This window comes from Passer montanus, unplaced genomic scaffold, assembly GCF_014805655.1.
Source record: "Passer montanus isolate IOZ18808 unplaced genomic scaffold, ASM1480565v1 scaffold18, whole genome shotgun sequence".
Taxonomy (NCBI): Eukaryota; Metazoa; Chordata; class Aves; order Passeriformes; family Passeridae; genus Passer; species Passer montanus.
The window spans coordinates 4,093,063-4,120,687 of NW_024365381.1; the positions used below are offsets into that span (position 1 = coordinate 4,093,063).

At 33.1% G+C, this 27,625-nt stretch overlaps 1 protein-coding gene across 2 annotated transcripts in view; it reads right to left on the minus strand.

Annotated features, from left to right (window-relative positions):
• DPH6 (diphthamine biosynthesis 6) overlaps positions 1-27,625 on the minus strand; it is a 188,078-nt gene that overhangs the window by 132,678 nt on the left and 27,775 nt on the right. For both annotated transcript variants that reach the window (XM_039705473.1, XM_039705472.1), the window contains exons 4-5: positions 15,190-15,263; positions 13,051-13,169 (exon numbers count right to left, since the gene is read on the minus strand). In XM_039705473.1, coding sequence (XP_039561407.1) covers positions 13,051-13,169; positions 15,190-15,263 — 193 coding nt within the window. The remainder of the gene's footprint in view (positions 1-13,050; positions 13,170-15,189; positions 15,264-27,625) is intronic.

A 27,625-nucleotide genomic window follows, 5' to 3' on the forward strand; every position in this document is an offset into this window, starting at 1 on the left:
GAAGTAAACACACAGGTCCATGGTAATAAAAATACTACTCTTTAAGTCAGAAGTTACCTTTGTAGATACCTATGGAATTAAAATACAATTTAACATTTGTATGCTTCCTGCAACTGGAAGGGACACAGGCTTATAATGAAAAGTTCTTTTGCCAAATCCCATTCTTAGTGTGTTCTACGCAACTATAAAATGTAAGATTAAAAAGGATGGAGATATAAAGAAAACTCAGGCCTATAGAATGTATTAAATGTTGTGCCTTTATATGCATCACAAAATATTCTCTATGATGTCTACATTTTGATTTATTTTTCTTTGTAAAAAAAGTAAGCCCTATTAACACTTGATAGCTGCTCTAATTTGGTCCTCTGTATTCCTGTTTCAACTTCTTGACTTTTTAGTTTTGGCCAGCTCATGGCATTTAACAGTCACTTCTCAGGATAAACCAAGTAACTGGCAAAAATGAGCAGTGGGATAAAATAATCCAGGAACAACTGTTTCAAAAGCTGACATCTTCAACCAAGTAAATATGCTAGTTGGATTTGATACAAAGTTGTCAAAAGGTCTTACCATATGAAGCAAATGAGAAAAAACAAAATTATAACTCCTGAAACTGAAGGAACACTGTGAAATTTTCAGTTATCCCATTTTTCACTACTCCTAGTTATTGTGGTTTGGGCTCCTTTTTGTACTATACAATACTTGTCTATTTTTTCCTACTCTACTGCTTCATACAGTAAGAGGTGTCATTACAGAGCTGCCACCAAAATTACTCCATTCAGAAGCAATTTCTAAAATATGTACCTTGCAAAGCACTTTAGACTGTTGATGATGAAAGCTGTTATATAAATGTACAGTACACTATTATATAAAGTCATTGCTGAGTTAAAATAGCTAATATGTGTCTTAATTTTTACAATCATGATCTTCATGTATTTAAATTCCTGTAAAGCTAAAACAAGTTAGAGTGAATGAGATTTCACAACACTAAGAAAGTTTTTAAATATTTCATTAAAGTACATTAAAAATTCCCTTATGATGTGGGGGAATGCTTTTAAACTGCTTAATAATTAAAGTTTAAAAAGACTGAGGTTTTTTCCGCCCTCCATTCCCTTTTTGTATTGGTTTATTGCTTTTTGTTTAACAGACTAAAAATGTATGTGCTAGATATGTGATCATAATTTATTCTTGTGAAAATAGTTTTGAAATATATTAATTCAATTTCAATAGTTCAAATGGTTCTGGTGCTCTCTTCCAACTTACATCAGCTTATCACTTTGTCCTTGATTATAATGAGATAGGTATTAGGCCAAACAAGCAATTTCTCTTGACGTAAATGAAAGAGAACTTAATTACAGTATAATTTCACACATTTATATTAACATTCTTCCTTTAATATAATTACTTTGCTAAGATAAGCAATCTTTGTCTCCTTGATAAAAACAGATTGATTTCCTCTAAATTTAAACCAAGGGATACATTACAAACATATGAGAAGGGAAGAAGTTCTCAGAACCAGACACACTTTCACAAGGTTCTCTTTGGTAATATGGACATATATTCTATGCAGTAATGAATGCAAACCACTAATTTAAAGGAAACCATGATACAAATAGTTTATTAAATACAAATAAATTGCCTATGTATACACTATGGGTAAACTCTTTAGTGATATCCCACACCTACATGAAAACCTGTGAAGTGCAATGTATCCTTCCTTTATCTCAGCAGAATCCTATTTTTGGACAGCTTGCATGTATTTAGAAACATAGTACTTCTTTTAGCTTCCAACAGGTTTATATTGAATAGAGACTGTCTGGTAAAGGCATCATGAAGCAATGCAACTTTCAATTTGCAGAACAGTAATCCACATCTCCAATCTCTGCTATGCACTCATAGATGAAGCTGTATGTCTGTTGCTACAATTCGTATAATAAAGTATCTGGAACTATTCTTACAAAATAGCTTTTTAAAATCTATACTTCTATTTGGTACACTTTATTGATTCAAATTCTTAAAATGGCTTAGACTAATGAGAAGAACAATGTATTGTAAATTCTTAGTACCACATCCTCCAAATTTATCCTCAATGGATGTGAAGGAAGCTGAATGGATGGATAAACCAGCAACAAGGTCCAGGGCCTGGATGACTCTATGTAGAATTAAAAAATTAATTAGGAAGGGAACTATAATTTGTAGGACTGACATCTATTTTATTTAACTTACATGTACCAATGGGGGGCAATTAGAATTCAATTAAAATATTCACTTTTATTACTTCCCTGACTGACCTTGAAGTTAATGCCTGTTTTATTTAATTGCATCATCTATGAATAAATGTTAACCCTAGAATGTTATGGCCCATTATTTTCAATGCATTTTTAACTCCCCAAGTGAACTACATTCATCAACTTATTATGTGTTGCCAAGAGAGCAAATGGGGGTTTATTTCTTTGAGATAGACTAGTATATGATAACAGAAACATCTCAAAAAATTTGATAATGCTGTTTTTGACAGTGTTCAGTAAAAATAATTATGCTTTCAATTCCTGTTTTGTAGTCTAGTTTGACTGTAAATCAGTAAGCAATAGCACAAATGGTATAATCACTTCAAAGTAATTGCTATTCCATCTGTAATTTCTGATAAATCCACTGACAGGAGCAGAACTCCTTCCTGCAAATATCAACAGTGGTTGCAGAATGCTCTTATGCACAGCCACAAGACAAGTGTAGAGAGCTGCAGCAATGTCAAGAGATTGGGGCAGAAATTCATGGCTTTGTTCTGTGGTGAAAAAAAGAACATTACTAAAAGGCATTTCACTACTGTTGCAAAGGAACCATAGTTCACTTCGTACATAAGTATTAGTGTAGCATGAAGCCCACACCTGAGGGACAACTACCTGATATTACTTGCATTTATCAAGACCATTAGAAATCCAAGTTACATTTTCATGGCATTACATTCAGCTAAAAAAATCCACATTCTAATACCTTATCTGACTAACAAGAACATGTTTTATATATGTTCAGAATTTTAAAATCATCTGGATTTTTAAGAAAGTTTTTTAAAATAAAAAATTCTATTTTCACTTCTTAGTAAATTTTCAAATAAATAGAAATAAATCATAATTACCAGTTTCAAGAAATGTTGGTATATAAAGGTCTTCTGAAAGCTACATTGAACCAAACTCTAACCCATAATATATGAACATATTGTAAAAGAATCACTACCACACACACATCAATAAAGTAGGAGTTAACTATTATCTGTAGTTAAAATAGGGGGGAAAAAACCCCAGCCTTTCCTCACTAATAAACCCTACAATCAAAAACTTGTTACTCAGAGAATTCTTCCATAAAATAATGTAAAAACAAATCTCCAAAATTGATATTATCATATTCTTCCTGAAATATCATATTAATAGGATTAGGATAGACTTTTGGAGAAAAAAAAAAAAACAACCAAAAAACACCTATTTTAAAGTTACAGGAACATGAAGCTCCCTTTTTTTTCCCCAAATTCTTAAGAAGTAATATTGAGAAGAGTAGTAACTGTCTTCACTATGAATGTAAGGGACTAAGACTTAACTTCTGATGATGTAGGGCTGTACAATCTGCAACAAAGTTTCTGGAGAGATCCTAATGAGCTTCTCACCAAGAGTAGAATTATTTAGAATTTTGAATAAGAAAAGAGCCAATGAAAGACTTTGGTTTTCTGGAACCAAAACTAGTTTCTCCTCAATCTCTTTATCATAAAGAAAACAGGGTTAATAATAAGATGATAGGACCTGTAAGGTAAAGAAATACGTATAGAAAGCAAAAGAGTATAAAGGATAAAGCTACCCCCATCTTAGAACTGGAACAGATAAAATAGGACTATTTTTGAAGGTAAATTCTATTTAAACTCTATTTTAACTGTGTCTTTTTTTTTTTTTCCTACGTTAACAATACAAAATCAGTGATTTTCAAAAGGAGGGCCAACACTATTCTTTACACAGTATAGAATACAGGAGAATGTTTCTAGTAACACAGGAAAAGCCTGTACACAACAGCATAATCTGGCAACATAGGCTTACTAGGTAGGAGTGCAGGAATGTGTTATAACCTTCCACAACTAGAAATGCACACGCCACACAGATATTCTTGAACTGTAAATCTATACCTTAAGTTGCCTTGAGGTAAATTATTCCTGTTGTCATATTTAGCTTTCATTTCTGTGAAGAGCTGGGAAGTGAACTTTTCGTCTGATAGAATAATTTGACAGGTTCATTCTTAACTTCCTCAAAACTTTCACACATGAAAGGCTGTGTTAACAATGGTGAACTGGATGTATTCCTTGGATTTCCTTTTCCAAAAAAAAAATAAAAGTTGTAAAAACTGCTTAATTTCTGTGCAAAAGTAATGAAAATTGCAAAAAATAATTGGTATTACTGCAGTTCTAAAAGATTTGAGATGAATATACTTCTAATTTATTTTATGAAAGAGGAAAATTCATGTGACTTGATTATGCATCTATTTCTCCTTTTCCCTCACTCTTTTTCTTCTTTTTTTTTTCTTTCTTCTTTTTTTCTGGTACGTGTTAATTTATCCAGTGTGGGAATTGTAGGGGGATGGAACCTGTAGACATACTGTAGATATAGGAACTCTTTTCAAGCTAAGTGATACTAAGTGATAAAGTTAAAAGACATTAATCCCAAAGTGGTTCTAGCATATGTTTCCAGTGCAGTTTAATTGGGATCTTAGTTTATCTTCCTTCTTGAACATTCTTCAAGTATGTTCTAAACTAGGTTAGTCTGATGTCATAAAATTTCAGAATTCTGAGAGGTAAAAGGATCTAAAACTTTTTTTGAAGTAATATTATCTATAATCTCCTGCAGTTTTTTTTAAACATCAAAGATGTTTGTGTTCTAGTTAAATCTAGGATTCAAAGCAATTAAACTCTGTCATTTCAAGAACAGAATCCTCAAAAGATCTTTGAAGAAATTTTGTAGTGTTTTATCACATAACAAGGCAATATTTCCAATCAGATTCTTTTACAGAATCACAGAATGGGTCAGATTGGAAGTGACCACAGTGCATCACCTACTCTGCTGTTCATACCTCCCTGCTCACACAGGGTCATCCTTGAGCATGTGGCACATCTTTGTGTCCAGACAGCTCTTGATTATCTCCAGTGACAGAGACTTCACAACCTCTCTGGACAATCTGTTCCAGTGCTTGGTCACTCACGCAGTAAAGAAGTTCTTCCTCATGTTCAGGGGGAACTTTCTGTGACCCAATTTTGGCATGTTGTCTCCTGTCCTGTCCTGTTGCTTGGTACCACTGAGAAGAGCCTGGATCCATTCTCTTTCTTCTCCCACTTCAGACACATACACTAAGATGAATTAGTCATTTCTTCTTGAGACTGAACAGGCCCAGCTCCCTCAGCCTTTCCTCATAAGAGAGATATTCCACATCCTTAATCATTTTGTCACCCTTGACTGGACCTGCTCCAGTAGCTCCCTGTCACGTCCTGAGGAGCCCAGAACTGGACACAGCACTCCAAGTCAGCCTTCACTAGGGCAGAACAGAAGGACAGGATCCCCTCCCTCAACCTGCTGCCAATACTCTTCCCAATGCATCCTAGGACACCATTGGCCTTCTTTGCCACAAGGACACACTGCTGGCTCATGGACAGTTTCTTGTCCACCAGGACCCCCAGGTCCTTTTCCACAGAGTTAGCACTCAGTCTGTGCTGGTACATGGAATTATTCCTCCCCATGAACAGCACCCTGCATTTGCCCTTGTAGAATTTCAGAAGGTTCTTCTCTAAAATGTTGGTAGTTTGAAAAAGATTGTGGAAGAATTGTATAATTGCTGAAAAATAGCATTAAACTACTTTTAATCAAATGCAGCAAATGGATCATTTAATTTAAAGTAGTGACGGGGTCAACTTCTCCTCAGGACTTTTAATGGGCCTAAAAAACTTAAATCCTAAGTTATTAAAGTTTCAGTTCATACAGGCACATATGTACGCCTTTCCTGATAGAAATTGTTTGCATAGAATATCTTAAGAGCATTGTTTGCTTCTTACTCTATTTAATTCAATTTGTTCAACTGATCTAGCATCACATGAATACAAATGTGTGTTAATAAAAAGATATGTGTTATTTTGTCCCTATTATAGAATTCTGGTATTTCATGCTCTGAACAGTTCTAATTCTAGTAAACTTTGTAAAAAATAATTGAAATTTCATTCTGTGGAAGAGAAAGAGGTGTGGTGCAAGTGGGAAAATTTGTGTCATTTTCATTAAATCCATGCCCATGCAGACAAGTTATAAACTTTTTTAAAAGTCAGAATCCCCAAGTGGATCAACAGAGGTTTCTGACAAAAGATCAATAGATCTGCTGCAAAAGGGTAAAAGGCCAGAGCAGAAGTAAAGGATCTGTACAAGAAGTCCAGCAAAACGTCAACTCATAGTGACCTGAAAAGCAAACATCTATGGTTCTATACTAAACAGATATGTCTTTAAAGGTTTGTGTTTATGTCCTGCTCCAGCACATAAGTCTGAAAATTAAATGGGGATCTAGAACTTAAATTGTATCAAACATTAAAAACAGCAAGTATATATAATAGCATTAAAAACATACCACTTGTACCTCTTGATTTTCATACTGTTAAGATTATTTCTGCTTTTGACATCTCTAATTAAGTTCTCTTTCTTCCACTATTTTTCAGCTCCAAGTTCTAACTACTCTTCTGTCTTTTTCACTATAGCCCATACTCCCTTTCCTGTTTCACTTTAAATGCCTAATAGTGTGCTCTTAGCCTGCTGCTTCCATTTAAATTTTCCTTTAGATGATGTGATCTCCCCAAACTGCAAAGTGATCGTTCCACTCTTAAGCCATCTCTGTCCTACTTTGTCTGTCTGTGATATCTCCTTAACAGCACTCAATAATATCAGCTTTCAACTACTTTTCTGTTTTCAGGCACATTCTCTTACTTTTCCTTCTAGCCCCTGTTATCTTTTATGACAACAACATCCCTCCCATTTTCCAGTGTATATGCTCACAGTTAGTAAGAGGGAATCTTATTTCTCTCTAACTTGTTTCTAAACTGACTTATGCAAAATCTCATTTCTTCCTTTTCTGTAACACAATTTATTTTCAAACATTTCTTTATACTTTATGCATGTACTAAAATGTCTTTCTGAAACCTCATCTTACACTGGTAACAAAGTATCCACTATTCATATACAAACATCAAGGCAAGTACCATTCTAAATGCAAAGATTATTTTCTCATCTTATTTTCCTAAACTTTCAACTATGAATCAAACTTTTTCTTTACGTTAAGTCCATTACTAGTTCTCTTTTCTCTTCCTAATTTCTTTTGCATCACATCTTAAATCCCAAGCTATTTTTTTTTTACTTTCAGTCTTGCATACAATTTCCATTTATCTGTGCTGATCTTTTCCTCTGTGAAACTTTTCCACCAGGAAAAAAAAATGGCCTGAGATAAAACGGCTCTCTGTTTTTATAAGTGTTTCCAAGTCTCTTCCTGCAAAGTCTAGTGAACAAACAGGTGTGCTGTCTTTTTAATTTTTTTATCATAAATAATATGAATTATGGAGATAAATGGGATGGTAGAAAAGGGAACAAGGGAACAAGCCTAGTGAAAAAGTGTCAAATGCACTTAAACTCTAAAGAGCCAACTAAGTTTCAGAAGATTTGTTTGAAAGTTCAATCACAACACCATATGCTAGCTAGGAAACAACATTTTAAAGGGGGAAAAGGCTAATAAGAACATCTTTCCCAAAGTACATCATAGGTAATTGATCAAATTTATAATCTAAAAAAACTACAATTAATTAAAAGTGATCATATGTGTAAGCAAGCTAATACTTCAACACTGCACAAGGATAATTTTTGCTAGCTGCACAACGAAGAAAGCAATGGAACGATTACCTGTAAATAAACTGAACCAGCTAAGAATAATGTAAATGTTTAATTTACTTAGCAATAAGCAAGTAAACAATCCTTACAATATATAAGAAAGCAACTGGGATCTCATATTGATTTAATAACAAAATGTTATTAAATTCCTTCTCTTATGTTTGTGAATGGTCTGAGAATTTTAAAAAAAATATTTGGAGGAAGCCAGTATCATCCCCTGTGATAACAAGGTCCTTCAATTTCCTCAAAATTACTTTGAAATTGCTCAGTATTAAAACACATTTTCAAAGAACACTGTTCCTCTCCATTACACAAATGATGTGCTCAGACAAAACTCACAACCAACAATTTTACTTCAGGATGTGATCTTCCATTGCAGCCAACTTATAGAAAGGTTAATAATAACCCTTCTATTGAAATTGAGCTCTGCCCTCCATGCAGCCGTGGTTTCTACAGAGCAAGTTCCCACAAAAAAGCAGATCCTGCTGATCTTTCCCAAATATATGTGAAAAAAAAAATGTGGCTGATAGGCAACCACAAAAACACTGGAGCTCTTACCAGGGCAGAAGCAAGCACAGACTTGCGGTTTGGAAGAGTCAGAAGTGGGATGGAAAGATTGACCTTTTGGCAGCAACTTACTATTAGATCAGTTTATGTATACACTAAATTGCACCCTTCAGAGCTTAACCAGGAACTGTGTGGCACTAGGTCTTTTTTAAAGTAGCTCTTTACATGTAAAACTTACCTGTGTGGAAAGTAATGTAAATATGGCTATCAATTTCAGTTAGCCAGGATTTCACTTCTATACACTAGATACAAATAAACAGCAACACAGACATCTAGGTGGCTGGGTTTAAACAATAGATTCATTATACAAAGAATCAATGTCCTCTCTTTTTCAGTTAAAAACTCATATACAAAAACATTCACATCCCTCAACTATCAGGACAGTGGATTCTATGAATAGCAGGAGTATACCAATTTTCTAAACCATGGGAAGCAAGCATCAGTATCTTCTCACAACAAAGGAGATTAATGTTAAATATACTTACTACAGATGGCTCGTTTTAGTGAAGGAAGTTGGGATTTCCAAGACAGGAATCCCAAGTCAGGAGACTTGAGATAGCACTGGCTGCCTAAGGACTCATTACTCCATTGGGAAATAGCATGCATAAGTAACTAAGGCCCACGCCACTTCAAAATTTAAGTTTCCACAGACCCTATGATTTCAACTCTACCCATGGCTGGGAATGTAGAATGTCTATAGGCACTCACAGCAGATGGACCTACAAGGTAAAGAATGCAGTTGTGAAATAAAAGAGCTCTATTTCATATGCAGACTGATCAGCCCTGATTCAAAGTTTCAGCTTTTATTATTGTTCAACAGTTCAACAGTGCTATGGTACAATTTCTGTCCTGTGGTCCAAAGAGCAGCTAGAACTTAGAAACATAATTTAATCATTTTACCAGAGTTTTTAGTTTTCAAATTAATGTTTCAATTATCTGACCACATAATAACAACGTGGCTTTTTTCAGGTATTAAATTATATAATTAAGGATTAGTTTACTATAACCAAACTGGGAAGAAGCTGCAATGTATAAAGCAAATAAATGCATATTAATCCCCTAAAAGATAGGAATGTGAGTTTATATTCTAATTTTGACTGAAACATTGAGGAAGCAATTCCACATAGCCCTGTATTCTCAAGGCCAACAGTGTGCATTTAGGAAAACTTATTCAGTAAAAATGCTACTTTCAAAATGTCAAGAAAATCTAGAAACACTGTGGGAAAAAACTACTTTAACTGCATGAAATAAAATCAACTTCAAGTATATTCCCATATATATGAAAAATGAAGTTTGTCATATCTTAAAAAGTATAGAAGTGCTTAAGTTTTAGTGTCAATACCTAACAAGATTTAGGTATCAACAACTATAGAAGTAAACTAAAAGTAAATAAACTTGAAGGTCAAGTTTTACTAGGGATCATATTGTAAGAAATTCAAAAGATTTCTTCCAAATGTAACCCTCCTCCTTCCCTCACTTCCACATATGTATTACACCTTTTACTCCAGTGGAAACAATTTGCTTCAGAATGAGGCACAATTAAGGCCAGAATATAAAGTTACCAAGATTTAAAGTTGAATCTGTTACATGCTTACTCTGCAAGTTAATTAGTATTAGTTAATCTGGAAAACACAACCAAAAAGGAAGAGAGATCAAAAAGGAAAGAGATCAAAAATGCATCTTCTGATTGTGTTACAATACTTACACAATTGTTCTATTACACAGTGCTATATTACGATGTGTCACATGAGCAAGAAATATTACTGGAATTTCAGGCACACACAGGTTAAAAACAATCAGTAATAGCTTAGATTTTAGCTGATACTGAGTAACCTATTTCTGAATTTCTGGATTTCTACTGAAGAGGGGTATATTTCAAAGATAAAAGTATGATGTATCATACAGGCATCTTTAGCAGCAAGAAAATGGCACTGAAGATAAATATTCAGAAGTAGCTTTTATACATATATATAGTGCTCAGGTTTGCTGCTAGATCATGGAATATTTTTCTCTCATCATTAAAGCTTTTGAAATACACTCTAAAGGAATGAAAGCTGATCTACTTATAGATCAACAGAAGGCATGTGAAAAAGGTTGCTAACAATACTTTTTTTGCATATAAGTGAGAGCAATTGGCATCCCATCTGGAAAACTACACTACTCTCAGATAGAAAACTCTTGCCACTGGCAAGGTTTATGGTATTAATTTGTAATGGTAGATTTAGGGAAATGTACTAAACTAATGCTCATTTTCTTGCATAATTATGTGTTTTCTACATAAAACGACAGGCTTTTACCTTGTCAATACCGGCACTGAGTTAATGGAAAACAGGACAAGGCGGGTGTACAGGTTTGCCAGTGCCGATGAATGTCAAGCTCAGGTTACAGATTTGCTTCTTGCATTAACAACTGTACAATGTATCACCTAATGCATTACCCCTCAGACTCTTATATCTGTTATTTTAAATATTTTCATTGCCGTTTAGCTTTGATTATTAATCTAAAAGGCAAAAAGTTAAACTGTATCTTATCTTCTTTGCCACTTGATATGTTAAACAGCCTTCATACCTTAAATCCACTTTAATAAGGCATGCAATTATTAAAGCATTACAGAATGGCCCCAGAGCACAAAAGCTCCATTAAATTTGCTTACATCTAATTACGTCTGCCTGAGGCAGGTGAGAAATTGACTCTGATAAGATCTTTCTTTTACCTGTAGCCAAAAAAATAAAAAGGAAAAATAACTCGGAGTGATTTTCTATCTAATTGCTATCTACAAGTATTTATGGTATTCGCTCTTCCAATGAATAGCCCACAAAGCACTCTTTGTGCACTAACCAGTGCTTTTTAAGTTTTTTTAAGACAGTAGAATACAAAAGACAAGCTTATCTTGCTGCAGGCATGACAGGTCATCAATGATGTCTATTTGGGAAATACTTTTATCTATTATTTAAATAATATATTTTCTTTAAAAAATAATTCTGATATGAAAAAACATGTTACATATGCAAATGCACAAATGTGGACTTAATTTTTTTCTACATGCCAGTATAAGCAACGAACACATTCTATTTTATGGAAATATAACATAAATATATAAATATACTTTACATGGCCTGAAAACAATTATTTTAGAAACTTTTTTTGCCCCCCAATTTAAAACCAAGTATTTTGTAGTACAAAACATGGTATTCAATTCCTATATATTTGTAACTGACCTTCCAAAATTCAGGAAAATGCAAATAAATTACATTGCTTGTTACCTGTAAATGAATGAGGGCATGTGGCATTTCTAATCACTCTAATCCTGCTCTCAGCCCTAGCAGATCCTAGAGAACAATAGAGCCAGACCATCATAATGACAATGTAAAATCTAGTTAGAAACTATACCAGATAAAGAGGAAGAAATAAATAAATTTTTAAAAAATAATTAATTTTTAAAAATTAATTTAATCCATCCAGTCTAAAGGAATTGTAATTCAAATCTTGGTTAACAATTAAGGAGAAATTACTTTATTACAAAGCATTATTTTAGAGAAACAGATATTAGGTATTTGATGGGAAACTTGCCCAAGTAAACCAGAAATTGGACTTCTAATGAAAGATTATGCAACACTATTTTCCAAATATCCTTCTTTAACCACTGATGCCACTTGTATGACACAAACCGCTGTTTGCTACAGTGGACCACAAGTTTATAGTCAACCTCAAAAGAAAAGGTCCTTTGGTCACATTTTATGCCTAAAAACTTATTTGCTACTCTGAAATAGAAAACTGCATAGGGGCCTGAAATCAATATATTGTATTATTTACATGTTTCTCATGTGCTCCTTAGGATTTTAGAGCACATCATTCTATAAGCCTTCTTATAAAACTTCATTTGACATTACCTTTACATTCAAGCAATAAACAGATAGGTTAACTTTCATATTGATTTGCTTCAAGTTTTATAACTTCATTTTATATACCTGATAATGAACAGACATGGACTTTCTGGTATGCTAAGCAACTACATTTTAAATATAAAAAAAATAAGAGACAATGATAAATTTTTTCTGTTTGTTTTTATGATTTACCAACTCCAAGTCTGCTGTTACACAGAATATTTTTGCCTCATAATTATATCTTGTTTGATATTAACTTGATGTATTTCTATTAAAACTTTCACGGTTGCTTTATAATATTGTCTAGTCACAAGCCTGTATCATCTATAAATGACAATACTGTGAACTACTGAATTATACATGCATCATTACTGCAAATCAAAACCAAACCAGAACAAAAAAAATATGAAAGGAATTTAATGACTATGTTAGGAAGAACTACTTTCCAGCTTTTCCATGTCTCCTTTAAGAATGAATTGCATCCTGTTAAATTAATTATTCAGACATCATGACTGGTATTGAGCCATTTTTTATAATTTTCTTGATATTAAAATTTCATATCTTAAAACGTGCAACAAAAGTTCTGTTTTCTGTTTTTCTCTGTTATTTTGTGGATTTGTACATAGGAAATTTCAGTAGACAATATTGCTCAGAATCTGAGTACATACCAAATGCTGCCACTTTTATGATTATGGCTTGAATGTTAGATGATATCATTTCTTTAAGCAGTATTTCCTGGTTCCAATTCCAGAGGTAAGCTAAAGGCTGAAGATTAAGCCTTCTGCACCTTAAAAACAAACAAAAAAATTGGATAAAGCCAAGTATAATGCTTTTACACAGTATTATTAATGTAAAATTAATGAAAATTTCTTTTCCTATCCTGAAATAATTTTTCTTCTATAATTTCAACACTTTACTATTCATGTATTTCATTATAAACATTAAGTCTAATATATACTTAAAAAAATAAACTTGTTCTGACTATGATTCATCTACATAAGACGTAACTCACTGAGGTAAAAAGATCTGCACAAGAATGTTAAGGCAGTACAAAATGTGTTCCTAAACCTTTTGGGACACAAAAGCAATTAGCACCTTAGGAAGTCATCACTTCTGTGAACACAGCTAAGGACAAAGTTACTGCTCTGTGATAAATGTGGCACGTGTCACTAGTATAATAAGCTGAATTTGTTTCTGTGATTCGGATCAACACCCAAGGAAAAGAATAATTCAGGAAAACATATATAGCTTGTGATACAAATTAACAACTTGTTACTGTAAAGTTAATAATTTGTTTTGATACATATCATATATAGACAGTATTTGATACACAGCATTTGATTGTTTATCAAATTAGAGAATCACTAACTTGTATTATTGATAGGTAACGTTTCTGTAAATTGTCAAGAATCATGAGCTGGTGATTAAATGTGCAAAGTCTCTGAAAAACTTAAACATTTAACTATGGGACTAGTTCAGAGTCTTTAAGATTTACATTTACTGGTCAATCATCATGTTTTTCCTAAAACATGCTCTTTCTCACATATATGGGCATTCCACCCTACATCAGATAGAGCCACTAGTATGACTGGGAATGCTATATAGTTAAATGTATGTTTAATGTTGACATATAAATGCATAGTTAGCACCCATATAATCTGACTGGTTTTCTTATTACTTTGATATGCTTTAACAGAGCACTAAGTTTTGTAATAGAACTATTTAGCAGCTCTGAATGTAGTTACTTACGTGCCTAAATTCAGCTAAAAAAATTAGCTTAATTAATTGGGATAGCTCATATAAAACAACCTTATTGCAAGGGTTAAATCTACAGATCAATGTGAAGTATTTTACTTTACAAGCTCAGAAATAATCATGCCTGTTTGAAATACTGTGATTTCCTGTCACTCTCTTAGCTGTGGTAAAGACGTAAAACAATCAGCAAAAGCGATCTTTTTTTACCTACTAATATGTGAGGCAATTATTAAAATGTTTAAGTATAAAGTAAAAGAAAAAGAAGTTAATTCTGACTGTAATTTATTTATGTAAACTGTAAAGAAAACAAATGTGCTCTGTAACTTGATGAGCTGAGTTGGCATAGCATTAATTTAACCGTTCTTACAGCTCATAAAAAATTCCAGATAGTTGCTTTCATCATCAACAAATCATTAATGAAATCATGAAACTACAATTAATTTTTGACACAAGGTGGTTTTGCATTTCATCAGATGTATAAAGTGAAAATCTTTTTCAGATCAAATATGGCCTACATAACAGACATAACTACCATTCCATAATGCTCTTTTTAAATTAAGACTCCTAAAAGAATCACAATTTATATAGACATTTGTGCACAATAGGAATGCCAAATGGAAGCTCCTGATTAATAACAAATCACAGAATGTTCCTCTATATCAAAACACTGGTGAAAAACAGAGGGACTTGACCACAACACTGTAGTCATTGGAACTGAGTGAGCTTCCTGTTCAAATCAAAGAACTGAACCGACTCAACCATTTTCATACCAAATCTCTGAGCATTTTCAACAGATGAAGAGAGATCTGAAGAGCAGTCAAAACCTCTGGTATAGCTTCTACTTGATTTTTACTAATGAACACATGGTTTCAGGGAGGAAAAAAGGAAGAAAAATAAAAGAAAAAAAAGAAACACCTATATTAATGAATAGAATTAATTTGGTATCATAGAACATGAGAAATCAGGCAACTGTCTCTGCTTTAAATTTGAGTTAGAAAACAGACAAGTACTCTTCAGAATGTGTATTCTGAAAAAGATTAGTATTTTCTTACACATCTTCCACTCGAACTCTCTGGTAGTCAGAAAGAATCGCTCCCACAGATACACCCTCAACTCCTTCTTTGTCCTGAAAAAAGACATGGAATATCAATGACACAGTATATAATGTTTGAAGCTGCAGAGATTCAATATCTCTACTTGCAGAATCAACCAATAATAATTATTTTTTCTGTGTCCAGCATATGGAAGAGAATAGGATGGAATTCAGTTCTTCCACGGAAGGGAGCAGCTCAGCTGACCAACTACATGGTTATTACTCTAATGCAGTCTACTTGACTCAAGTACCATTCTAGAGAAGAAATAACCAAGGTAGCTGAAAAGTAGCAGGTGTAACAGATTATCCTGAAGTTTTCCAGATATCCTGAAAATTCCTTCCAGCTTCCAGCTAGTCCACCTACAACTAATTATCAGCAACATACATCATGCAATTAACTGAATTGTTAGCATTTTCCATGGTACACAGCACAAGAGAGTGTGAGATGACTTTTTTTACCTTAACACCAGAACAAGAAAACTCACAGGAAACTTACTCAACATCACCTTTTAAAAATTCTGTTTCAAAAAAAAAGGTTTTCAAAGACACATTTTCTCTGTTTCATTTAAATTACCTAAGCCAACAAATGGCACTTATTTTTTCTTGTAAATCCACAGAGAATATAACATTTTGAAATGCACACAGTTCCAGTATTTTGTGAGATCTTGCATTTTTAAATTGCTTGAGTCCCAGTCAACACGCTGAACTTTCTTTTTCTAAATTTTACTCCACCTAGACTTCGGTAAAAGTTGTTTACCTCTTTTGATCAAGGTTGATCATAACTACACACCAAGATTTACTTTCTGGACCTGTTCCAAATCCTGTGAAGTTTGCAGCAAGATTTTACAACAAAATTTTCAGTTATATACCTGTTGATGCATCCTGTCCCTGCCCTTCTCTTTTGGCCTACTCTATGATCTCAGAAGTTCTGTTAAGCCTTGACCAAGCAAGCTGAGCAGTGAAGTGCTCAGAATGGGGAGAATGGGAGAATTAGTACCTAAATTCAGTGAAATGGAATTGATTCAATCCCCCTATTTTGTCCAGTTCAACCAATGAGGGCTGGAGTGGCACAAATTCAAGAAATAAGAAGATTTGTAAGGAAGAAGAATTGAGCATGAGGTAGAACAGAAAAAAACTATGGTCTAAACTCCCCAGCTGGACCAAGTTTATATAAAGCCTTGTCCCACAGTATATTCAGCTCAGCAGTTGAAGCATGCAAAGAGTACTAACTAAAAGCTACTTCTTCCCTGGACTTATTCTTTGGTATTGAAAGAGTTATTGGACACATTGCAAACAGACAGCCTTTTGTTTGACTAAGAGTTGATAATGGTTAGCAGAGAATCCATCCCAGGATCAATAGTGCCGTCACTTTTAATGTGGAATCTGATCAGGTTTGGTACCATTAAAAGCAGCTTCACAAAACTGCACTCTGCAGGGTAAACCAAGCTGACATCTGCAGGCAAATATCAGGAATCAGCATTGAACTCAAAAGCTGAGGAAGTGAATTTGGGAAAATTCAGAAGGAAAGATTTTACATCCTGTATCATATAAAAAGTAACAGATAACAGAAAAAACATCTGAGGAAAGTCAATATGAAGAGGTGTTTTTTTTTCTTGGGTTGAGTGGATCTTTTAATTCTTATTTTAAAAAGCATAATATAGTGTTAATTTAAGATATGATTTACCTACGTTAAACTTTACTAATGTTTCTACTGCCGTAGGCTACTCTAGAATAAAAATAAACTGCTTCTCTGGAATATTTGGATAATTCAGAAAGCACTTATACTCAGTACAATATCCTCTGTCACAATGTATTACAACACAACATAAGCAATGTGCACATAAAACCAGATGCTAAACCCAAATGTACATAGATGCTAACAAAGTTTTATTTTCCATATGACATTTTAGAACTTATTTTTCCCCTTTAGAGCTATGAAAAGTACTCATTTCAAAAGGCAGGTAGAAAAATAAACTTTTAAAAAGCAACTAAATAAGACAATTTTTGGTAGTTTTTTACATACCTAAGATTATTATTAGCTATGTTTTAACAGTAAGTGAAACTACACATTACATTACAATTATTCTATATCTTGTTATAACAGTTAATTTATTCCTGTTCAGAGGACAAGACAATAATTTTCATAAACAATTGTGTTAGAGCAGCTAACTGATCTTTGCAACTGTAACTGTACTAAAATGCACAATTTATGTTTAACGTATCCTAGTTTTAAAGTTATTTATTATTTTAAACAGTTTAATGAACAACACATTTCAAAATTGCTGCTCTTTGTGTATTACAAATTACTGTTGGCTGCACTTCCTATGAGGAAATAGTATAAAAAATTTAACAGTTTTGTGAAAGCTCCAAAACATCGCTGTTGTTTTCAAGGTACCTCTGTTGCATCCATGTACAAATCCAACATACAGCTTCACAGCTAAAGTGAAAGATAAACAGATTAATTTACACTAGCACACTGTTATTTTAATTTTGCCTTTATTTTTCAATTAATGATTGTAACAGTAATCTGAGGAAATTACTACATATGCATTGTAACATATAGTACTGGTAGAAGTATTCTACTAGTAAGTAAAAAATTTATTGCAGTGGTATCAGTACAGAGGTTTTCTATGATTTCTTATTTTAATATCTTTACCTGACCCTTTAAGAGTTCAGCAAAAAGAAAATTAGTGCTAATGTTTTCAATTTAATTAGTACATTACATGCACTGTAACTATTAGTGGAAAATGTTATATTAATGAATGTAAAAGTTAGCTGTAAATTACCTCAGAGTTATTATCAATTTCCCAAGTTACTGCTCCTTAAGATAACCCTCTCCCTATGGTCCTTCCGGTAATTTTTCTTTGCCTGATAAACATGATGATTAAACAGCACACAGTGCAAACCTTTGATACTTTTTAAATTAAATCCATGCCCAGCCTAAGGGCTGTGTCTGATTTCAACTAAATGTGTCAGTTAATCAGATAAAAAATTATCAGCAACTCAAAGAAACAGCAGCCTTAGGCTTCATCAGTGCCAGAGAAAGCTGAACAAAGTAAGACATACAGACAATATCACATTATGAGTAAAGGTTACTGCTAAGCATATCACTGCAAAGCACTATTCACCACCTTAATAATGTGTATCTTAAATGAAATATTGCATACAACAGCCAAAATATTAACAAAGAAAAATGAAGTGCTAGACCCATGCCTATGTCTATTTATGTGTATTGCAAGAAAATTTGAGCACTGCCATTCAGAAAAATGCAGAATATCCCTAAAAATTTACTGTGTAGAACAGATCTTTGTAAGAAAATGAAGTATAAACAGCTGAAGAATGGTTAAACTACATTCAATTTTTTACGTGTGCTTCATAGCTTTGCCACAATAGAGTTCATTTTTTATGAGCCAGATATAAAATATAGTCTTTAAATGAAATTGTCTTTCCAATTAATATCCTTCTTAAAGCTTGTGTGAATAACTGAAGATCATTATCCATACTTAAATTAATGTTTAAGGTTATTTGTGCCTAAATAACAATTACCATATAGCTGCAAAACTTCAAATTAAAGCACAACATATTTGCAGGTGGGTGACTGACAATATATATCTTAGTAACAGGACTTTAGGCTTCTACCATTATTTGAGTGGAAAACTCTTAAATATGAGCTTTGCCTTATAATTTCTGAAGCATTCTAAGATCACTGATTATAGTGATTCCAAACAAAGTATGTGATTTTTTTTCTAAGCTTTGATATGTCTGTCTGATACAGCTGCAAGTAATCAAAGACAGTAAGAAATATTCCTGAGACATAAGGATATAATAACTCTATGTCAAATTGAAAACCCACTATTTGGTAAGGCTCTGAAGACTAGCTACAAATCACATAGATCATCTTAGTGACTGCAGATCACTATACATCATCTGGGACTTTCTTGTCTTCCACACAGGGACCTCAGAACACATATATCTCATGCCTTCATTCCTTGGGAAGAAGTAGTTCCAAAACCAGGTGGGAATTAACATAATATGGATTTACATTAAATCCCTGTGTGAACACTCTCATTATGAAGTTCAGAAGTCTTCTGCGGCCTTATCTCAACTTGCTTTGGAAGTAAATTACTGAATAATGGTATCTATACAAGGCAATAATACTACGTAACTAATCTACTTTAAGAGCTAATTAGATACATTTCTACAAATGACCTTCATAGGACATAGGCACCCTACCACCCACCTTTAAGCAAAACTGATGGCCTAACTTCCAGAGTTTTACAAATGCAATTACTGAAATACAGCACACCCACCACACACACACACACACACAAACAAACATCCCATCTATTAATTCAGTGTAGGGGTCCTTCAGTATCTGGTTGCAATCTCACATTAAACACGTTCAATTAGGATATGGTCCTCTTCCTACATAGAAGTGCCAAATGTACAGGGTGATGGTGCAGGCATATGTTTGTTTGCACATAATCACATACACACATCCACAGCAAAGGAAAAAGGGAGGAGAGCAAAAGAGACAGAAATATCACTATCAAAGTCTAATATAAAATAGAAGCGTATTGAAAAGGCTTGAATTACATTCTAAACAGGAGAAATGGAAAACCAGGAGAAATCTTCCTCTATACCCACATACTACATCATAAATGCAAGTTTTCCTAATATACTGATTCTCCCATTTAGTTGCATTTAAAAAGTGAATGATTAGTCTTATTAATTAGAAGTCATTCATTAATGAATTCATTCTTTATTTTATATATTAACTATTTTCACAGAATTCAATAAACTTGCTACATCACTTTAGATCCCACACTATTTCACAAGATTTTTTTCTAAATTATTTAATATAGATTAATTGATTCATTTATCCAATTAAAAAAGTCACACTAAACCCAGTAGGCATTTGGTAAAATCTAATATAGTTAGACATATTTATCAAAAAACATAGAATACTAAAATAAAAATCAAGAGACATCCACTATTTTAAAGGCTACCTAAAGAGTTTTCTACAGAACTGTTTTTTTTTCTTTAAACCTATTAAGTGAGTTAACTGTTAACGGAGGCCTACACTCTAGCCACAGGGCTACAAAGACTTTGACAATGAAGCAAAAGTCTCTAGCTGAATTTTTTTTTTAATTGCATTTTGTGCAGAGAATTTGTTTCAAATAAATGTCTGCTTCACCTTTGGGACTTCCAACTCTTAAATATTCAAATAATTACAGAGGAAACTTGCCCGCAGACACTTCTTTCAGGAAATCTTATTTACAAAATCACCTCCACAAAGACTGATTATTTAATTTAATAGCCAAAATTAACCTGAACAGTCAAGTCCAGATTGAATAAATGACATTACATCAGCACAACAAGATGCCAGTGAACAACTACAAAACAGTCAAGTAACCATGCATGTTTCTGTTCTGATGCTACACTGAATATTTTAAGTGCTGGTAATTTTATGTGTAACTATTTTGCAATCAAGAGCAGTTATATTCATCCAGAACTGGTAGCTCAAATCTTTGATTGGATTTAAAAGCTAGGATTTTAACCTACCAACATGTATAAATGCTTCAGAATGAAAAAAAAAAAATAGTATTTGGTTATGAAGGCAGGTACTGGCCTATATTATTATGTCACAAATCAATGTCTTCCTGAAGACAAACCACTTACTAAATCAAGAGAAAGGTCAAAGGAATATTAGCTTGTATGTTTCTAGTTAAGAGACGTCTCATGGTTTAGATAATGAAACTCAGTTCACTTGCATTGTACTCTGACCTCAGACAGGCAGAATTTAATTTTTGGATTTCTTCTTTTAAATAGTATCTTTAACAAACTGTAAGAGCCAGATGTAAACTAAATTTTTGAATATAGACACAAGGCTTTTTTCCCTTGCTTTGACCTCACAGCCTCCATGCAGAGCAACTTTTAGATGCTAAAATGGCAAGGTACTCCTCCACAATGAAGACCAACAAGACATGGAGTCCAGTACAGCACCTACAAAACTGAACAAACTCTCTTGCGCTGGTTATCTGAGGTAGACACCATGATTTGGGTCATTCAAGTCATTAACAGACTTCCACTAAGGAAAGTTACTCTAGGAAAGTACCATACAAGAATTGTCTAGTCTCATTTATTTCTATATGAGTATTGTCAAAGCAGTGTTATTTAATGAAGTATTTCAGAACACATGCTGGCAAACACTGAGGCATGTAAGTAACTCGATTCTTGTTAGTAATTCTGTGAGCAAACAGTCCTTTTTGAGAAAGTAAAGCTGTAGGCATGACGTGATACCTACTTTTCCTTTTTTAGTTCTTTTCCCACATGCAAAAGTACAAGGCTCAGAACTATGGAAGAAAAACATGTATTAAATGAAAATGAGCTATTTTGTCCATTAGAACCAAATCTTCTTCTCTACCTTATGTCTTCTTGCAAAGAAATTTGAAAAAAAAAATTCATTTTTATTTATCTAAAATTAACTCTTAGATGCCACAATGTGATGGCAAGGTAGTTGCCTGTTTATTTTTACACATTCTAAATCATGTAAGAATTTCCAGTTAAATAAGTCAATTTCACTTACACGAACAAATCTGATAAGTAGATATGTTTATAAACATTTAGATAATTCATTCTCCCATATACTACATCTTTCAAAAGTACATTTCATAGCTATGAAATCTGCATAATGTGCACTGATGTACACACACTCTCATACTCTCACACATACATGCATTCTCACATTGCCAGTGAACTCTACTTACTTTAAAAGGAAAAATACTTTCAATAGGACAGTTTACTTTTATTCTTCTTGTGACTTCAACTCCAAAGAATACTACAAATCTTTACCATTTAGAGAACATCTTTTCAGAGTACTGAATATTCAGCCTTTGCAATGTCCAGTATTTATAGAAAAGAGCTCCTGAAAGTATTTATAAATCAGACTCTCCACCAAAATTTTACTATCAAATTAAGCTTTTCAGCAATTAGACTTGTAGAAACAAGACCTGCAGCATACTGTGCTGGCGTAAAATATCATTCTGTAAGAAAAAGTCAATTTTCATTTAAGGTTGATCAAGACATAAAATTATTCAATGTAATATTTGAATAAGTCATGGAAACACAGCCAAAAATGTTCATTACCACTTACCTGAAATATCAATCACATTCAGTAATCTGAAGTACTTGAATATGTATATGCATTATAACAGGCATGAAAAACAAAGTTTTAACCTCAAAGTTCCTTGATGAAAAAGCAGACATTTTATCAGTAAGTCTGCATTTTTTTAACGTAGACCCTTACAAACAGTTAATTCACATCCTACCTGTATGCTGACTCACATCTAAAATGAAAATATTTTATAACTAATGTATCATGTGAAGATGCAAAAGATTTGTAATCATTCCTGAACTGTTACGAAAAATATAACACTGAAGTACATGTCAAGTAATTAAGTGACTAATGAATTAAAAAATTTTATCTGTTGACAGACAAATTAAAAACCCTGAGGCTTTCACAGGTTTTTTTGTTTAAAATGGTATCTTGTCTCAAAGTGCCACAGTCTTTTTTAATATAGAACAAGTATTATAGCAAATATTATTAAAGCGACATGAGTTATTGGAATGTGAAATCACCTGATAATGAATGTATGAAAAGAAAGGCATGGTTGAGGAAGTAAGATTTACTACATTTCATTTGGTATTACTCTAATGGGAAACTGTAGGCCACTATGTCACTTGGCAAGAAAGGTGTACAATTTTCACCTGAAAATTTACTGCAAGAAACAATGTCACTTGTTCTGCTATACGTGCACATTTGTTGGTAAATTGTGTCCCACTAAAAATTTCTTTAGAATTTCATATACCCATTTTCAAACTACTAAATCATTATGCTGCTATTACTTCTAAGAGCAGATAATCTTGGCATGGACTCTGAGTACAAAAAAAACTCACACAAGATCTCTAATACATACTTGCAAATTTCAATTTTTCCCAATGACAACATGTGTTAGACAAACTCTCTCAGAAATATTCTTATTCTCTGCACTGCCAATAATCCTCTCTTCTGATCTTATAATCACTCCTCCTTACATAAAAGCAGAACACAAGACTTTCAAAAACTGGAGCGAAACAATCTATTGGAAACACAAGTGCAAAAGAAAAGACTCTTTCTTTTTGTACTTGGAACAGAAACCACTCTCCTTTAATCTTGAACAACATTTTTGTTACTTCTCCAAAAGTCACCAGGGTTTGGAAATTATTTTAAACTGTCAGGAATCTCAAGAATGCAATATGTGATATTTGTTGTATCAAATTAAGTTGGTATGGTGAGGTTCTTTATCTTTCTTTTGCCCAAATAACATTGATGCTAGAAATCATATGAAAAAGAAAACAGTGAATAAAACTGAATTTAATGAAGGCATACTCATGATTTTCAAATTTTTCTATAGCCTAGACAAATTTAAAGCAATCCTGACAAAATATTCATTAAAACCCAACCACTCACTTTCTACATTGATATACATTTTCGTCTAATTTTTTGAAGTGATCCGCTTTAAGTATTGACACAATAATGTATACATTTTCGTCTAATTTTTTGAAGTGATCCGCTTTAAATTTAAGTATTGACACAATAATTACTGTTTCAGAACTACAGTGTTTGCACTGCACTTCCCGTAATAAGAATTCATTGAGGATTTAAACTTCTTGAGCAAAACAAACATAATTCTGCACATACTCCGTACAAATACTGAGTAGCATTTCATGCTACTCATCTATGACATTATTTACTTATACTGATGAAAAAATTGCAACTTTCAATAATGTCTTTCCCAGATAGCAGAGAAGCACAAAATGCCACACTGATTTTCAGATTTGATTCTCTTATAAAGTGCATTTCTTAGAATATTTTTCTATCACTGTTTTTTTTGTGTTTGAAAAAAAGACAAGGTCACATAGCATTACTAAAATAATAGCAATGATTCCAAGTCTTAAGAGAAACATTCCAAAACAGTATCAAATTATGATGACAAACTTGAGAAAGTTTACTTGAAGAATCAACTCTTTCTCTTCATTGAGCTGCCTAGCACAAAGAATCAAGGGTTCTTCCAATATTTTCTTGTCACAAAAGAAACAAGTATTTGTATGTGCCGAATGATCATATTTCAGACATTTCACATTTTCAGCCACAGCCACACAAAGTCACATTTCTAAAAAAGTTGTCTACCTTTGCTCAGATATGGTAATGTGGCAGAAGAATAGCTTAATAATACATTCTTAAAGATAACATTCTCCTACTTATGATAAAAACATTTCTACATTAGATATTTAGAGCTTATTAATTAGAACAAATTAATAAAGGTAAGCAACTAAAAATGTACCGTGAACAAATAATGCAATATTACTTCTTAGTAAGAGCATGTTAGATTTCAATTTTTCCCAATGACAAGATGTGTTAGACAAACTCTCTCAGAAATATTCTTACTATCTGCAAGATTGTTACACTCAGTACAGTAGGTCCACATTGCCTTCAAACTCCCATTTTATACCTTATTCTTAGAGTATACTGCCATAAACTACTCTTTACAGAGTAGAAGGTGACTGGATTTCAGATCCCTGAGGGAAAAACCAACTTATCACACATTTCTCTGGTAACAGTCCTTGAAGTCTCAACAGCTCCCAGTCTAGTCCAAACATTGAAATGCCCTCTTAATTGCACTGCATTAAGGGTTTTCACTTTATTTTTATGATCGAAGACTAAAATTGCCATCTCTCACAGATGGCAATATCTGGCAGAGCAGTAAGTACTCTGATCTAAGCATCAATACCAGGAAAGTATTCTACTTTTTTAATATCAGACAATTTTATAGGTCTTTGAACAAAGTGTAGCTTTCTGAATGTAAGAAAAAAACAAGTGTCTTCAGCAGTAATTGAATTTATGCATGTCCATTACTGGAGGAGCATAATTCTTCAGCAACAGCACATGCTTGCCACGTCATGAGACAAACTGAGAAATTTAATTTTTTTTTGAGTCGTCTAAGTGATTAAAGATGCAAACAGATTATTAATCCATAAAGAGCTTCATCAAATGGCTCCTCTCTAAACATTTATTCAATTCTTGTTCCATAGGCTCTTGTTCTCTCCTCCTACAATAGCTTATGTGATCCATAAAACAAGATACTCATTTTAATTACAAGACATGGGGCTCTTTCCCACTGACAGACCCTCATTTTCCTTCCAGAATACTGCCTTTTAATTTCTAAATTAATTTAAACTTGTGTATCATTGTAACTAAGAAGGATTCTGGGAATACAGCTGCCTGGATGTTCTAGATCAAAGTAATCTGTTGATAGCAACAAATTTTCCTCATAAAAGAGAAGTAGACCAAAGAGTCTGAAAAATCCTAAACAGCAAAGAATCACCAATTTCAGCCTACCTACAAGACAGAGCTTGGTCAGATGAAGAATGCAATCATTTTACTAGGACAGTGCAAATGTAATTCAAGAAGTTCAAATGTTCCGGGTCACTGTGCAATTCAGTCTAGACTAGTTTTCTGTTGGAGGCTTGGAACAGGGAAAGAACAAAACAAGGAGGTCAGGATGCAAGATACTAGTGTGCAACATACTACCTGTCAGATCACACTATTGTGGACAAGCAGAAGCAGCCCTGAAAAGGATGTATAACCTCATTAGGATTTATAGGGAAGAAAAAACAGCCAACTTGATTTTAAAAAATTAAAAGAGAGAATCAAAATTATCAGTGCTGGACTTCAATTAATACTAAAAGATTAGTACTTGCAGCCTGCGGTTTTGCTTTAAATGTATCAAAAAAATAACTTAATTCATGGAAGACAAATATTAAGCTATGTTGTACTTGTCTGCCATTGGAGACAAATATCACACAACAGAGTATCAGATTAAAGAAAAATGTTTCTAGCCCTTCTATGATACAGGTGTACCTGTTGCATTCCACACAATTTAGGATGAAAAATTAATGACAAGTGTTAGAAATATGTAAAATAAACAGGCCATTTGTTAAAACAAAAATTTTGATGTGTAATTCACAATTACCACCCACTTCTGCCTATCATTAAAAATGATTTTTTTAATGCCAATGAACACAAAGACACCTTTTTGCAAGATAATTCTTTTCAAAGATACACTTGTATAGAGCACGGTTTATAAAGTCAAATGTAAAGCATCTTTTTTATTCCAATTTCCATGTTTTGGAATGTGTTTCTATTTTTTCCTTTTAAACTCTACAAATGTATCACACATATTCATGTCCTCTAAATTTTGTACTTTGAATTTCATTAATACTTCATTAACAAAGAACATACTGATGGCCTTGGGCTGTTCTCAAATTTCCTTGCTTTTGAGGTATTTTTATAGCAGCAGGATACGTAAGATACTCCTTAATATTTTTAGTACCAGAACAAAACATTTTGAATCAACATAAAATCACTACATCATGGATGTTAATATCACTCTGTGAAAAATAATATCATACAAATAGAACAGACCATCCCTTTAGGGAAAAATATAATGTTCAAGTGGATTGTTCTTTTAGTAGTGTAATGGAAAGGCATTCCACCTAGTCCCAGAAGAAAAATCAAAATATGCATTTAAATGGAAATACTATGCAATGGATAGGACAAAAATAAACCCCTCAGAAATGTAAAGAGCTACGTGTTACATGTTACACAAACACATGTAAACACAGGAAGGTATAGATATGAAATTTTACTTATACATATTTATTTAATTCCATACATATATATTTATGCATACAATTTTAATTTTTAAAAAATAGGTTTCTAGCTCTAGGCTTATCTCACAAATATCAAGATGCAGTCACATCACATATTCTGGTTTTGGTCACAATTTCAAATAATATATACAACTCAGCTCTATGCAAGAAGTTGTGAGTATTCTTTTTTAATTTTCTGCACATTTTGTGCCAGACCATATTCTAAACAGCTTTTACAAAGTGATAATGTTTCACTGACAGTGTTTTGTGTACTTCACATAAAATTAAATCTCAGACAAACCTTGAGAAAAAGAAAGCAGAAAGCTAAGCAATACAGCATGTTGCTCTTTTTGACCCACAAACGATTATCAGTTATTTTAGAAGTTATGACAGTTTTCTCAAGTCCTTAAGGAGTCTGACACCATTGGTATAGCTTTTAACACTGCATTTATGTTTATATCACAATACAATAAAACAGCAGGAATAGTGTTCAAATTACTTGGGTATTGGATGGTTTATTGAAAATAACAGCATTACCATAACATTAAAAAAATTCTTTGAATGTGCTAAGTAATCACTGCTATCCATGCTGCATGTGAATTATGGGATAAATTTTGGAAGGCATCACCAATTGCAAAGAT